Genomic DNA, 15169 nt, shown 5'->3' with positions numbered 1-15169 from the left:
GAGCAGGGTGAGGGGGGAGCAGGGTGAGTGGAGAGCAGGGTGAGTGGAGAGCAAGGTGAGTGGAGAGCAGGGTGAGGGGGAGCAGGGTGAGGGGAGAGCAGGGTGAGGGGGGAGCAGGGTGAGGGGGGAGCAGGGTGAGGGGAGAGCAGGGTGAGGGGGGAGCAGGGTGAGGGGGGAGCAGGGTGAGGGGAGAGCAGGGTGAGGGGGGAGCAGGGTGAGTGGAGAGCAGGGTGAGGGGGGAGCAGGGTGAGGGGAGAGCAGGGTGAGGGGGGAGCAGGGTGAGGGGGGAGCAGGGTGAGGGGGGAGCAGGGTGAGGGGAGAGCAGGGTGAGGGGGGAGCAGGGTGAGGGGGGAGCAGGGTGAGGGGAGAGCAGGGTGAGGGGGGAGCAGGGTGAGGGGGGAGCAGGGTGAGGGGGGAGCAGGGTGAGGGGGGAGCAGGGTGAGGGGGAGAGCAGGGTGAGGGGGGAGCAGGGTGAGGGGAGAGCAGGGTGAGGGGGGAGCAGGGTGAGGGGGGAGCAGGGTAGACCTACACCAGGTGGTTCTACACCATTGGGGGCCGGTTGTACTGTTAAAGGGGCCAATTACACTAAACATTATTGCTGTTATGTAGTTTTCTTCACTTCAAAGACCGTGTTTATAATTATTCAGACTCTACATTTAGGGGGGCCACAAGGGGATCCAAGCTTGTTGTCACAAGGGCACTGGCCCCCCTTCTACTCCCCCCCCCCCGCCCAGAACAGCCCCTGTTGAAATACGTCAAATGTGTATGCAGGTCCTGGCCTCAACCAATGACACCCCTTCCTTGCTTTGTCTCATGCCAAACGTGACCCAATCGCCTCTGATATACTGGCCCTTATAAAGCTGGCCAGCACAAGCGAGATTGGTGCATTATGGGACATAAACAAGGGAACATAAAGATGTCAGTAGATTTTATGAACGTACAAATGGGCCATAAGTTAGAATCGGCGCGATAACATCCTCGTTATTGGCTGCCTGTTGTCAGTCATGTCACCTGACCTTGCTCTATCTTCAAACCTTCATGAATATCTGCCTGGCTGAGACTGAACATGACATTCTAAAAACCAACATAAATATCCTTCTTATCAGTTGTACTACTCCAACATTTTGCTATGTCATGATATGGCTCCCAGTAATGTCATACCTCACGCAGTCGCAAAAGGTCTCAAGATAAACTAGCACGTTACACATAGACTTCCACAGAAAAAGAAACCATGTATGTGCCAGTCAACCCATAGCGTTGATGTTGCCAATGTAATAAATGTACTCATTTAGCAGACGTTCTTCTGCAATACTACGTACAGGGTAGCTGAGGGGGGGACTCAAACCGGCAGCCTCTTGATCTCCGTCCCAAAAACTCTACCGCTGAACTGTGCCTACCTTTCAGCTGGTCCACCACCACGCTCTGCCCCACTCTCTCCGTGACGCGCCCGTCCTCCCTCAGGTAGCGCCCGTCCAGGAAGTTGGCTGTGGCGGCCGACAGGTGCACCTTCCCGGCCACGCCCAGCTGCTCCATCAGGTTGGCCAGGTTGACGTCGTTGGACCACACGTCGAACTTGAAGCGCTTCATCCCCAGGATGCCGCAGAGCACCGTGCCCGTGTGGACGCCCACGCGCATGTTCACCATCTCCCTCTTCTCCTGGCAGAACTGCTCGATGGCCTGGATCATGCCCAGGCCCATCTCCACGCAGCAGTAGGCGTGGTCGGGGCGGGGCTCCGGGCAGCCCGCTACGCAGTAGTAGCAGTCGCCCAGCGTGCTGATCTTCTCGCAGCAGGTGATCTCGCAGAGCCGGTCGAAGCGGCCGAAGAGGTCGTTGAGGAGGCCCACCAGGGCGTGCGCCGACTTGTTGGCCGACATCTTGGTGAAGCCCACGATGTCGGCGAACAGGATGCTGACGGGCTCCATGCGTTTCATGTTGAAGGGCCGGAAGATGATCTGGCCCCGGGGGATGGAGGTCTTCTTGCGCTTGTTGCTCTTGGGGCTGGAGATGACGGCGGCCGCCCCGCCGCTGGAGTAGCGCTTCACCGAGCCCTCGCCGCCCTCCTCGTCGCCCTGCTTCATCAGCTCGTCCGCCACTCGGCGGGGCATGACCGAGTGGATCATCCGCTCCTTCAGGGCCTTCTCCACCTCCAGGTCCTTCCCGTGCATGATGGCCTGGCCCACCTTGAGGAACGTGCTGCGGGAGCGCACCTCGGACATGACGAAGAGGTGGATGCCGATGGCGTGGGCGCACAGGTGGAGCAGGGCCTTGGCCGGCCCCAGCCAGACCAGGGTGTCCCAGTCCCCGTCGGAGCCCCGCTCCGCCCGGGCGAGGTGCAGCCAGCCCAGCCCCTCGAACAGGATGGAGTACAGCAGGCCCAGCAGGACGGAGGCGTAGAGGCGGACGTGGAGGACGCTGTAGAGCAGGAGGAGCACCTCTATGCACAGGGAGAAGGTCCCCACGGGGGAGAGGCAAGGGGGCAAGGGGTGACCCGGGGAGGGGGCGTAGCTGTGGTTGGACCAGGGCCACATGCCGCTGAACTCCTCCTCGTCCTCGACGTGCCAACTCCCCTGGTCCCTGAAGCCGGAGGTTTGGATTTGGGGCGTAAGGGTGAGGGCAAAGGTCACCACGATGAGCAGCAGAGAGGCCTGGTTGTAGCACCGGGCGTAGAGGCGGGTGAAGGTCAAGAGGAAGAGGAGGAGGAGGAAGAGGAGGAAGGAGGCCGTGGGAGCCAGGAAGGCTGTCCGGTCGCACCGAGCAGGGTTGGCAGCGAAGTAGCTCCCCCAGAGGGTGCCGGTGATGGCCAAGTAGAACAGCACGTAGCGGAACCTCCGCTGGGTCTGGGGGAAGCAGCGCTCCCTGCACGCCTCCTCCAGGATCGGAGAGTCGAACTTGGGGTCCCAGAAGTGGCCCGCGGACCTCTCAAACAGCTGGGGTATCCTCCTCTGGGAGCGGACCCCCTTCGACGCAGGCTTCCGGACCCCGGACTCCCCTGAGCTACAGCTGGAGGAAATGCTGTACTTGCAGTGCTTGGACCCCCCTATGAACCCGGTCCCCACTGACCCCAGAGCCCCTGCGCCGTGCTTGTGCTTCACACTGCTGCTGCTTATCCGCACGGAGACGCCCCCTTCCCCGCTTGAGTCACAGCTCACCTCTGTGTTGTGAGGGAGCAGTTGCTGATGTTGGGGAGACGCCATGTTGCTTTTTAATTTAAGCAAGATTAGACTATGATGAAGGACTTAATGGCAATTTTGAAGAAAGGCAGCCGGAGAAGCAAGGCAATGTTTGCCACAGTATGTTACTCTACTAGAATTCGTGGAAAAGTAAAAATTCTGTAAAAAATAAAATAAAACATTAAATTGACGAAAGTCCTCTCCTGGAAATTCGGCTAAATTAACGGTGTAGTATTGCATGGAGACCGCTCGTAGATTTTTTGTTGTTTTGTTTTACCTCATGACGTCAGCATTTTTTGTTGTTTTGTTTTACCTCAAACTCCTGCCTTCTCGGTCTGTTTTGACGCACGTTGGTTCACCCAGTGCCTTGTCTACCCCAGGCCAATTCTTCACACTCTGTTTCCCTCATTGGAAAGAATGCCGGTGCGGGTCAGAGTATTACATAACACTGTGAAGTACTACGTTGTGTAAAGAATGTTAAATGGGTAAGGGTTTAAGACTTACTCTTGTGTAACAAAAATACGATTAAGCCTTTTCATTCATTTGTACCTATCTCTTATCCTTTTTTTGAGTTTACGACCACAACGTTTTGACATTTTCCAAATTCAACTGGCATTCCCATCGACATCTTGGGGCAAAATGGGGCATGTCCTAGTATTAATGCAGACAAAAAGATAACTACGAATCGTAAAAATGTGTCAATTTAGTCCCATCCGTATACGCGCTCCATTCAACACATACCGGTGAAAAAGAATGCTTCAAACTTCACGCGTTGGCACTTTGTTTACAGAGTGTGCAGAATTTCATCCTGTCTTCCCAAAATAAACCTCCGCTCGACTTGTTTTGGTCTCGGAAAAAATTCGGCCGAGGAACTATTGCTTGGCATGGCGTGCAGAGGTGACTGTGCAAATACTGTTCGGTCAGAGACTATTTCGAAGCTCAAAAGAGGAGCACTGCTCATTCACCACAATCCAAAAAAGCACGTTGCTCTTAAAGCGAAAAGGCCTATTCGCAAGTATTCCCCTGGATGGAGCCTCGTTCTTTCCTGAGTTCTCACTCCGGAATCTTCACCGCTGCGTCTCCAATTTCTGGGGATTAGCTCCAACAAAAGTACAAAACTAGTGCAATACTTGTGGATGTGTCGTCGATGCAATGGAAATTGAGTGCGTTTGAATTCACAATGTGCAGTGTTATGGCACGCGTAAGCAGAGGCTATCCAGACGCACTCAGCCCTCTCTGTCAATATTCCTTTGGTAGTCACAGTTCACAGTTACACTTTAATCAAAATTGTTCTATTGGATTTCCTTAGAACTTCACTAATTGAATCAATGTCTGTATATCTGACTGTGTGTCGTCCACAACGGAACAAGGCAAAACAGTCTTGTTGAAATACCGCCCCGTTCAGTCCTTCCCTCGTGTGGAAAGTTTTCCCACGCCACTATTTTCCCCATTAAGGAGCAGACGAGCGCGTGGAGAGGCTAATTAAAATATTTCCCTGGCCCTTCACGCGTTTGTTGATCACGGGGCCCGAGGCAATCCGTGGCACAGACCAAATCAAATTTAATACAGTTGCATATGATGGGCAGAATAATATCTGCTCTGTATAAACAATTCCCTTTAATTCCAGTCCGCTCAGTCGAATTTAGATGCCATTGTCCCTTCCCGACTGATCCCACTGCTCATTCCTCCAATTCTCATTGTATCTTCATTCCTTTCATATTCTCTTCTCGCCGTTATCTGGTCATCTTTCTGTCCGGCGGCACAATCAATAACGTTTCAGAATACCGCGTGCAAGTCAGGCACAGATAACTCCGCCGCTGCCATTATCTTCTCGTGGCTCTGTCAGAATTCGCTGTCCGCCTCCATGCGTGTTATATCTGTGTGTGGCAAGGGAGGGAAGGATTGAACACAGTGACAGGATAAGGGGAGATGTAGAGATGCGTGCACGCACTTGGGAGAAAGGATAGACTGAAGGGTTGCGAGCACGTAGGCTATTCAGAGGGGCGAAAAGAGGTCTTTTTTTTCTCCTTCACCGCAATGTGCGCGTCCGAGCGCGCCCCCATCCCGTCAGCTTCGAGGTTCATCGGTACCGGCACCTCACCCACATCTTCTATACACAACAGTCTGAAATAACCCTATATGTCTGGTGCAAATCACTGTGCTTAACTCACGTTCGATTGCTGTGTTGTGATGCGTAGTTGGGCGGGGCAGAGCCTACAGTGCCTTATGGTGACAGATCATTAGGCTCCGGGGCATTAACCAACGGAGGTAACGTACCACTCCCCCAAAAAACTGTAAACGACAGAGTTTCTCTGTCCTCCACCAGCTATTTGAATGACAAACGGCCTATGGAATAAGCCAGAACAAGCCTATGAATTCAGAGATATGCCTTAACCCCCCGCCTTGAAGACAATTAGTATTCATCGTAAATGAATGCAGACTAAATCACAGGCAACTGCGCCTCAATCTGGAGCGAGGTACTCCACTCTCAGTACGAAATGTGCACGCGGTTGAGCAGAAGGAAGTGGGATCGCAGACTTCAGGAACTTCCTGCTTTGCCCAGCTTGGATTCACCAGAACGACCAAGATTCATATCTGTCATAGAGGAGGGCATCTGGTAGTGTAGAGAGAATGTAGACATGCCCAGGCAGAACATAACAGAAAGCTAATACAACGTATCCACTGAAATACACAGCCCACAATGAATGGTATCACAGTATTATGTGAATAATTATACCCAACTAAGAACTCTGTGTGTACTGCTTAACTTCACAAAATTGGGTAAAATCACATGTTATGACATACCGTATGTTACCATATTTAATATATACATATTGTATAATTATAATATACAGTAAGTGAATACATTTTATGACTGTAATACTATAAACATATTCGAATATAGCTCAGCCTTCTCGTTTGCTAGTCTAATGTAGTGACTGGCCCTTACAGATGTAATGCAGAATAAATCATGACTTTGTGGGTGAGCCCCAGTTTGTAGTTGTGTGTATGTGTGCGCATTAATTATACATAGATCGATAGAAAGACAGGCAGACAGACTGATTGGTTGACTGATTTAATCATGAATCAGATGCATTACATACTGGGCACGCCCAGTCTTGTGTGTATGTATGGATGAGAGAGAGTGGGAGAAGAGAGACGGAGAGAGATAAATGGAAAGAGAGGGGGGGGAGAGAGAGAGAGAGAGAGAGAGAGAGAGAGAGAGAGAGAGAGAGAGAGAGAGAGAGGGAAGAGGCCAGCAGTGTCGAGTCCTGCCTCCCAGTGGCCTCAGGCTGTTGCAGGGGTGTGGGCTCTGGACCTAAGAGTGTTGATCTGATTCCAGATAAGCAGAAGCACAGACGGCTCCAGGGCCTCACCTGTTCAAGGGGGCTCATTTGTGGAGATGAACGAGGCGGAATGCCCGCAGCTAATACCAACCGGCCGCTGCAAGCCTGGGGGGGGAGACTATATATCTATATAGTTATATAGCTAGTTATATAGTACATGCACATTGTCACTCACACTCTCTTTCTCAAACACACACACACACACATACATCAAGGCCTGTCAGCTCTTTCTCAACCATTCACCCCTAACTCTTTACACCACACACACACACACACTCACACCCTCCTGCCCACACCACCCTGACTGTTTGAGTCACGACAGACTGCTGGTGCATTGCAGCTGCGGAGTAGCCCGTGTTACCACATCAGCCCGGCCGGCATGTTCGAACTGCGCGATGAGTCGAGGCGCTGCCCGCATCACTCGCAACGACAAAGGGAGGAGCGAGGGGGCCTGGGTACAGGGAGACTGAGAGAGGGAGAGAGAGAAACTAAAAAAGAGAGAGAGAGAGGGAGGGAGACAGAAAGAAACTAAGAAAGAGAGAGAGAAAGAGAGAGAGAAAGAAACGAAGAAAGAGAGAGAGAGAGAGAGAGAGAGAGAGAGAGAGAGACTAAGAAAGAGAGAGAGAGAGGGAGGGAGACTGAAAGAAACTAAGAGAGAGAGAAAGAGAGAAAGAAACTAAGAAAGAGAGAGAGAGATTACGAAAGAGAGAGAGAGGGAGAGAGACAGAAAGAAACTAAGAAAGAGAGAGAGAGAGAAAGAAACTAAGAAAGAGAGAGAGCAAATGAAAGTAAAAGCAAAAGTGGTTACACAATACACTCATTTTTAATTTTTAAAAATTTTAATCTTTTAATTATGATTGTGAGTGTGCATTTGTGTGTGCATTTGTGTGTGTGTGTGTGTATGTGCAAGAGTGAGAAATATGCATTGGTTATCTATTCATCAAACTGGCATAACTACAAACAGACTAGCAGCTGCCCTATTGAATCAAATTAAACTTAATTCCCCATTGGTGGACTAAAACTGTCATCAAAATCAGGAGTCCACCTATATTACCCTTTCCAAAAAACAACTTAAAGATGTAACATTCCTAAAAAGTTAATCACAGACGTGTTAAAAATGAAAGAATTGCAGTGGAATCAAACCAGTCCTGATGTTCAATGGATTGCTATCAAAGTCAAAGTATTCAGGACTCAGGAGATTTAGTATGTGTGCCGGAACACAATCCTCTTGACATATCTCTGGAATCACAATGGTCTTGTATAAAACAGTGATTATTAGAGAACACATATGGAAGAGTAAGGGGCATAATCCTTGAGATCCTCGATGCATGTATAAATACTAATGGAGCTCTCCCTGGTGGCCACGATATGCAACTACATGTATATACAGGTATCAATACTGTATACTCTATATATGTATAGACATATATAGTCTCTCTCTCCCCCTTTATATATATATATATGGAGAGAGAGAGAGAAACACACACACACACACACACACACACACACCTTGTCAACCACACAATCAAATGCTGACTACATTATGATAATTTACCCCCCAGAGAAGGTTTACTTCCTGTATTGACTTCTGTTGAGTGGTTGCTTTACAGTTCTGTCTTTTCATGATTTTCATTAGTTGGTGCTCTCAACAGTGATCAATGAGTTAGGATGCTGGTAATTAAACCCGGAGTTAAAAAATCAATAACTCATTGCTAATGAGGGAACAAAGAAAGAGACCGGATAAAGAAAGAGGAAAATGCATTTTAGGGGGGTTGGAAGAATACAAGGATTTTTCTCAAATGGCCTAAGGGACCCAAAGACTACAAATCCTACGATGCACTGTTAAACCCACCTGGGCCATTAAGATGTTTCAGGTTGCCCACATAGGTGGCAGATGCAGCTCACCACGGAGCAGGAGTTTGCCATGTCCCATTATCGCTATACCCTTGCACAGTGTTTAAAGGGAATTCATTGTGAGATCTGCACATCTGCAACAATGCAACCTTAAACCTGCCCTCCCCCCCCACCTAAAAACCACACACACAGACATACACACACAGACATACACACACAAACACACACGTTTACATTTACATTTAGTCATTTAGCAGACGCTCTTATCCAGAGCGACTTACAGTAAGTACAGGGACATTCCCCCGAGGCAAGTAGGGTGAAGTGCCTTGCCCAAGGACACAACGTCAGTTGGCATAACCGGGAATCGAACTGGCAACCTTCGGATTACTAGCCCGATGTGTGTGTGGGGAGCCACCTGACTCCCCACACACACATACACACACACACACACACCGACACACACACACACACAGACATACACACACAGACATACACACACACAAACACCCAAAGCGGTCTCCACCCTGGTGAGTCTATCATGTTCGTGAGTTCATTCACCCGGGATGCCACTGCTTTCTGCCTCTCTCCTTCACCATCCCCACAAGCCCCTGGGGAGGTCACTCTCCCTGCTCCACTTCTTTCCCTTCACAGTGTGTTCAGGTTCCATGGAGTCCACTGTGTTCCTGTATAATGGTTACCTGCACGGTCACTGTCAAATCAAAAACACATTCAAGAATATGTATGGGACGGAGTGATCCTCTTGTGTCTGACAGAGGACACACATAAAGACAGGCCGACTCAAAGCACACATCGTTCAGTTTATTACTGTGTCACATCCTGGAAAGATCCTCATCACTCATGTAACATGTAGCACTTTGATATCCTGTTGGTCGTTCAGCTAAAACAGCTGGCAAGCTTATCAATGGAAGGTAATAAAATGTGTATTACAATAGTATTGAACTCCCGTGAGACAAAATGGCAAATGTATAGACTCAAACAACAAAGTAAGCAGTTAAGAGGAAGTGAAGCAGAAAAGTTAACCCCGCCCCCCTTGGTGATAGGTCCTGAGCCCCTGACCCCTGCTTTACAGTGCTCATATCATTGGCTGTCAACAACCGAGAGCGAGAAATATATAAAACAAAGATGGCTACAAGAATGGCCATCTGTTTGGCCAACACTGCACCATAGGGTTGGGAGATTTGACTGATTAGAGACCTAATACTGAAAATCAAGTTGGAGGACGGAAATACATGCACCTAAAATATCCTCTGTTAAATACCATCTGATCTAACATGCAATGTTAAAGTTGATCTAGATGGCGTTAAAAGCCAAAGGCTTAGCTTCTTATGCCTTACAAGGCTCAACTGCCAGTAAAAAGTTCAGAGCACGCCAAAAAACCCATCTACTTCCAAAAAACGACTTCTTAAGTACATGGAATTAACCTGTTGAAATGTATTTAAATAGGCTCTTACAAAACAAATTGGCAACTCCTCAATCCAATTTCACATTTTATTCACATACAAGGGAGCTGGTATCGACTGTTTTCAGTCTCAGGTTTTTCGTTTTTATACATTTTTAACTTTTTCTTATTTTGTTCTTTTTTTTTTTTCGTTCACATGTACGTTTTTTCCCGCCAAATATCCCAGACAGTCCACTGTGGATGTGCAAGGGAGAGAGGAGGGCATTTTTCAGGTACCTAGCTCGTTTAGTCTCTCCAGCACATATCTCCCAGCTGCCTCGTCATCCGTTCTCACCCCCACCGACCCTCCATCTGTCTCCCCTCCTTCCTCAACCCCCTAAATACACCACCCCTCATTCTCCTCCGAAAAAACAACAAACAAACAGCAACAACAAAACGACTCCGTCTCCTCCGTCTCCCACCAACGACAACACAGGCTCTCCGACCAGAGCAGGGTCGGACGACGGCAACCCCCTCTCTCTTCTCTTATTCCCCTCATCTACACCTCTCCTTTACACCCCCTTCCACCCCCCACTCCTCCTTCTCTCTCTCTCTCTCTCTCTCTCTCTCTCTCTCTCTTTTATCTCAGTTTTTCCGGTAGCGGTTCTTAGGCTTTTCGCCACAACCGGTGACCTCGCAGGAGGTGAGGCCGGGGTTTTTGCCCGAGTTGATGCTGCTGAGCAGGTCCGGCAGTTCGTTGGTGATGGCTCTCTCGATCTTGTCCAGCAGGCACCCGCCCATGTAGGAGCACTGGGCCGACAGGGACTTGAAGCTGGTCACCGGGTTGACGCCGAAGAAGTCGCGGTAGGCGTCGCGGTTGGGAAGGTCGAACTTGCTGACGTTGGTCTTGGCCAGGATGGACTTGAAGATGAAGAACTTGTCGGGCTCGTCCACGATCTCCTTGAAGACCAGCTCGGGGTCGCTGAAGAAGCTCATCTTCTCCTTGAAGGTCTGGACGTAGCGGTCCACCAGCAGGCCGTGGATGCGCACGCGGATCCCGTGCTGGCGGATGAAGGCGATCTTGTTCTCCAGGCGGTTCTCGATCACCTGGTTGAGGTCCTCCAGGAGGGAGATCTCCTCGCGCTTGAAGAGCTCGCGGCTGGTCTCGGCGGCGTAGTCGTAGGGCCAGAAGGAGCTGACGTAGACCCTGGGCGGCTCCGTCACGTTGATGAGGGGCGCCAGGCTCCAGAAGAGGGCACCGTACACCCTCATCAGGTCCTGGGTCGCCAGGTTGTCGGCCTTGTTGAGGATGATGCGGATCTGGGACTCGCGGCCCTTCAGCTGCCTGAAGAGCATCTCCAGCTCCAGGCCCACGTCCAGCTTGGTGGGGTCGAACACCACGAAGATCAGGTCGGCGCGATCGATGAACCACTGGCACACGTCGTTGAAGGGGTAGCCTGCGAGAGCAAGCGGATGGACGACGGTTACATCCTCTATTCCCTGTCCATTCGCAGGCCTCACAGATTCATATTCATAGAAATTCACGGATGAATTCATGGATACATTCGTATATGTTCAGGACACAGTTAAGCTTGCTACATGGGAACATCTATATCTTACAGCTGGACCAAAAAGGAATTTTCTAGAGGGAAACGTTTGCAGACTTCCAGACTCTTCATCACTCAGACGTTATTCCAAACTGTCTACCTGAGTTTGAAAAGGCGCTGAAGCTCAACCTCTCTACCACGGCCAGGGTCTCACCTCTCTCCTGCTGCTTGCGGTTCTCGATGATTCCGGGCGTGTCCACGAAGGTGACCCTCTCCAGCAGCTTGTGCGGCATCTCGATGCCAATCAACTTCTCCAGGAAGTTCTGACCAAACTTCTCCAGGGGCGAGAAGGAGCGCGAGCTGTCCGCCGCCATGACGATGCCCTCCACGGAGCGAATCTTCTCGCCGTGCATGATGACGGTGAACTCGGAGGTCGTTGGCTCGGCGCCTGGAGAGGACGGAGGAGACAGAGGAGGGATTTCACAAACAGGAAGGACGCTCTGAAGCGAGGACGGATAAACAAGGTGATGAGAGATCATGAAGGGATGGAAAGATGAATATAAATCAGGGAATGTCACAGGGAATGAAGAGAAACCGTGTGAGGAGAATGAGGGCAGGGGGTGAGGCCTACCTGTGTACAGCTGGTAAGGGGTGTCCTGCAAACCAAGGAGGTAGTTGATCATGGAGGACTTGCCCACACTCCAGGGGCCCAGGAACAGCACCAGGGGCTTGGATGTGATCTCACCATCTGGGGGGAGAAACAGGTCGCTCTGGTCAAAACCTTCAACACAAGGCCGGATAGAGAAAACATCGAAGGGGCGTAGAACTTCTCAAGTTCACCTTCACCACACCAAATGTTTGCACGAAACAGCGTTTTCTTTTGGGCCGAAAACAGCTGATTCGCACTCCTTTTACGAGGAGCGTTCTTCACTACATAGACGCTGCGCCATGTAAATATGTCCAGCCGGTGAACTTCTTCAGTTGACTTGAGTTGTTCTATGCTGACCTACAGACAACAGTCCAGCATGAACTGTGGCAAATTGAGAACACTCTCCTCAACCCGCCGGCACTCGCATGCGTCTGGGCCAGGTGTTAAGCTGCTGAGTCACCACGGCGATGACAGCCACAACACAGCAAGTAGCTCATGACAGCAGCTCACAGCTTTGACCAGCACAGGTGTAGCTTTGTCCAGCACAGGTGTGTTCCATCTACTGGGGAAAACCAGCTGGACAATCAGCACATTTAAAAACGACATTCACATGAGTGGGGAAGAAAGTGTGAGCGTGTGCTGATTGAATCTGTGCTGGGAAAAGATTGTTCACATTTCACAGCAATGCCAAGGCAGCCAGCGCCCAGAGGACAGTGTGCGCTGTGTGTGCTAGCACGGACGGCTAACGGTGACAGCTAGCCTCGAGTGCAGAGAAGCCCAGCAGCAGGAGAGTCCGGACGGGCATGTGAAAGCCAGGCTTGCACAGAAGCCAGGCTTGCACAGAAGCCAGGCTTGCACAGAAGCCAGGCTTGCACAGCAAGCACAGATGTGAGGGTGAGTGGTCATGTTGATGGGATGGGAAGGTTCAACCGAACGTTTGGTATTATCGTACCGAACAGAAATTTGACTAGAAGGACATTTCTTCGAATAAAAATATACGTAGGACAAGAGATTGACAGGAAAAAGTGTTCCATAAAGGCTGTGAAGTGGCATAAGATCATCATTCATGTAACTGACCGTTACCAAGGGTTTCTGCATCAGAGACCTGGAACAGTGGAGGCCACCTTGCCCCCCCCCCCGTAACATGCACCTCATCTGCTCCCTGTGCATATTTTGCTCAAGCCAAAGCTCTCCATGCTGCCCCTCGACAGCCCCCTTCACAACCCCCTTCACAATCTGGACAATCTGGCTTACATGTCTTAATGCCGTCACCAAAATGTGGATGGTTGATGATGCAACGTGTGTGCAACATATATTTCTCCTTTCAGAATGACAGTACGTAATCTGAGACTCAGTACGTAGCCCTACGTAAATAAAGTACATTTGCAGAATAGGTTGGTTGGTAAAATGATAGATAAGTTACAATTATTTCATCAGGACCCAATTAAGCAGCAAGTTATTTATACATATTTCCTTTGCAACACGATTTAGTGAAAAAATATAAACTCAGCGGAATTTATTCATTTCATTTTTGAATGGCAGAACATAAAGGGTAATGAAGGGTTAGTGTCACCAGTGATGAAACAGTGGCATTAAACACGATCATAGTTTGGTTGGTCTAGAATGTAGAATCGACCAAATTGGTCCCAAATGTCCATCACTTGATGATATGTCTGTGCTAACACGACATCGGCGGTGGGTGTTTGGGGGTGGGGGTGAGAAGGGTGGGGGGGTCTGGGGAGAAAAGGGGTGGGGGCACCTCAGGCAGTGCCATGCGGAGGATGGCCCCCTACATACCCACCTGCGTTTGTGTCCCCCAGTGTTCGTCCAGGATAGGCTGTTAGGCAGAGGGTTGCGGAGTAAGGTGGAGAGGAGGACATGGAGGGGGAGGGGCGGAAAAGGGTAGAAACTGGTGTTATGGGAGGAGAGCAAGATGGAGCAGGATGAGAGAGTCAGGGGGGAAAAGATAGACATGGAGAGGAAGGAAAATGTGAGGGGAAAAAGCGAAAGAGAGAAAGAGCGAATGGGTACACCTGTTTTTGTTTGGGAGGAGTTGACCGGTGTTGGAGAACCTCTGTGTGGGTGAAGTTTAGTGAGCCGGAGACAGAAGTGAGGGAGGGAGAGTAGAAAAACAAATAGGTGTGTAGGAAGGGAGGATGAAAGGGAACGGTGGGAGTCAGGTGGCTGAGCGGTTAGGGAATCGGGCTAGTAATCAGAAGGTTGCTGGTTCGATCCCCGGCTCTGCCACATGACGTTGTGTCCTTGGGCAAGGCACTTCACCCTACTTGCCTCGGGGGAATGTCCCTGTAGTTACTGTAAGTCGCTCTGGATAAGAGTGTCTGCTAAATGACTAAATGTAAATGTAATGGGAATGGAACGAAAGAGGCTTCTGCGTTGGTGTGTGGAAGAGGAGTGACATGTTTGAGGGTTGAGGGTCAAACATGTCCACAGCTTCAATGGAGGACGCTAAGAGTTATGGGTAAAACTGCTCCCGTATGTTACGTACGTATGTGTGATACGTATGTATCACACTATCCTTGTGATTATGTGGGCTGGACAGAATTTGAACACTGTTTCCTGTCTCATCGTTTACATCAGAACACAGAATCCAACATGGCTGGCTTGAGCCACGCGATGGATGGATTCATTTGGATTCGAGTGTCACCATGCCAGGCCACAAGAGGGCGAGCTTTGTTCTGTCACCACGAGGGAACGGGTGAGGCAGTTTGCCCTTTATAGCTGACAGAAGAGAGTCCATAAAAATCTGACAGATTTCAAAAAAAAAAAAAAAAAAAGACTTGAATAAACTTGGAAATTTAGTTGTGAAAGAATGACTGGCCTTTTTGTGATACTAACAATAATTATGTAACGATTTGGGGACTGAAGTTTGTGCTTGTAAATGTACTTATTATTTACATAATTAGGATTTATCATCATTCAAATAATAAAATACTCTTTAGTTTACAGTTGAACTCTTGCCTCATCCTCATTCTAGGTTAGATTTATGCAAACTATGTAGTTCTATACGGTAGACAATGTCTGTCTCAACAAAATAGTGCACAAACCTCAAAAAGCCCTGAAAATGATCTACTTGTCATCCACTGAATACCAGGGGTGTTGTGTGTGAACAGGTCAACCAAATAAACAGTCGGTCAATGCAAACAGATAACCCACACCACACTAACGCCGTGTAGCAGAGGGG

General features: G+C 49.6%; 2 protein-coding genes across 2 annotated transcripts; both read right to left on the bottom strand.

The window, feature by feature from the left end:
- Window positions 1-1380: 1380 nt before the first annotated feature.
- On the bottom strand, window positions 1381-5090 carry LOC134015858 (adenylate cyclase type 9-like; the record flags this gene model as incomplete). Its single annotated transcript, XM_062455370.1, has 1 exon — window positions 1381-5090. A coding segment is annotated over exon 1 (1815 nt), but the record flags the coding sequence as incomplete, so codon positions are not given.
- A 4777-nt stretch (window positions 5091-9867) lies between these two features.
- On the bottom strand, window positions 9868-13862 carry srl (sarcalumenin). The gene is made up of 4 exons (XM_062455371.1): window positions 13769-13862; window positions 11950-12066; window positions 11533-11766; window positions 9868-11228 (listed from the first exon to the last, which is right to left on the bottom strand). Exons 1-4 carry the CDS (start codon window positions 13845-13847, stop codon window positions 10417-10419), a joined length of 1242 nt encoding a protein of 413 aa, XP_062311355.1. The 5' UTR covers window positions 13848-13862; the 3' UTR covers window positions 9868-10416.
- Window positions 13863-15169: the final 1307 nt, after the last annotated feature.

Source organism: Osmerus eperlanus, unplaced genomic scaffold (assembly GCF_963692335.1).
Source record: "Osmerus eperlanus unplaced genomic scaffold, fOsmEpe2.1 SCAFFOLD_717, whole genome shotgun sequence".
In the NCBI taxonomy this organism is placed as follows: Eukaryota; Metazoa; Chordata; class Actinopteri; order Osmeriformes; family Osmeridae; genus Osmerus; species Osmerus eperlanus.
The sequence above is the reverse complement of the archived record's forward strand: the minus strand, read 5'-3'. Positions and strand labels throughout refer to the sequence as shown.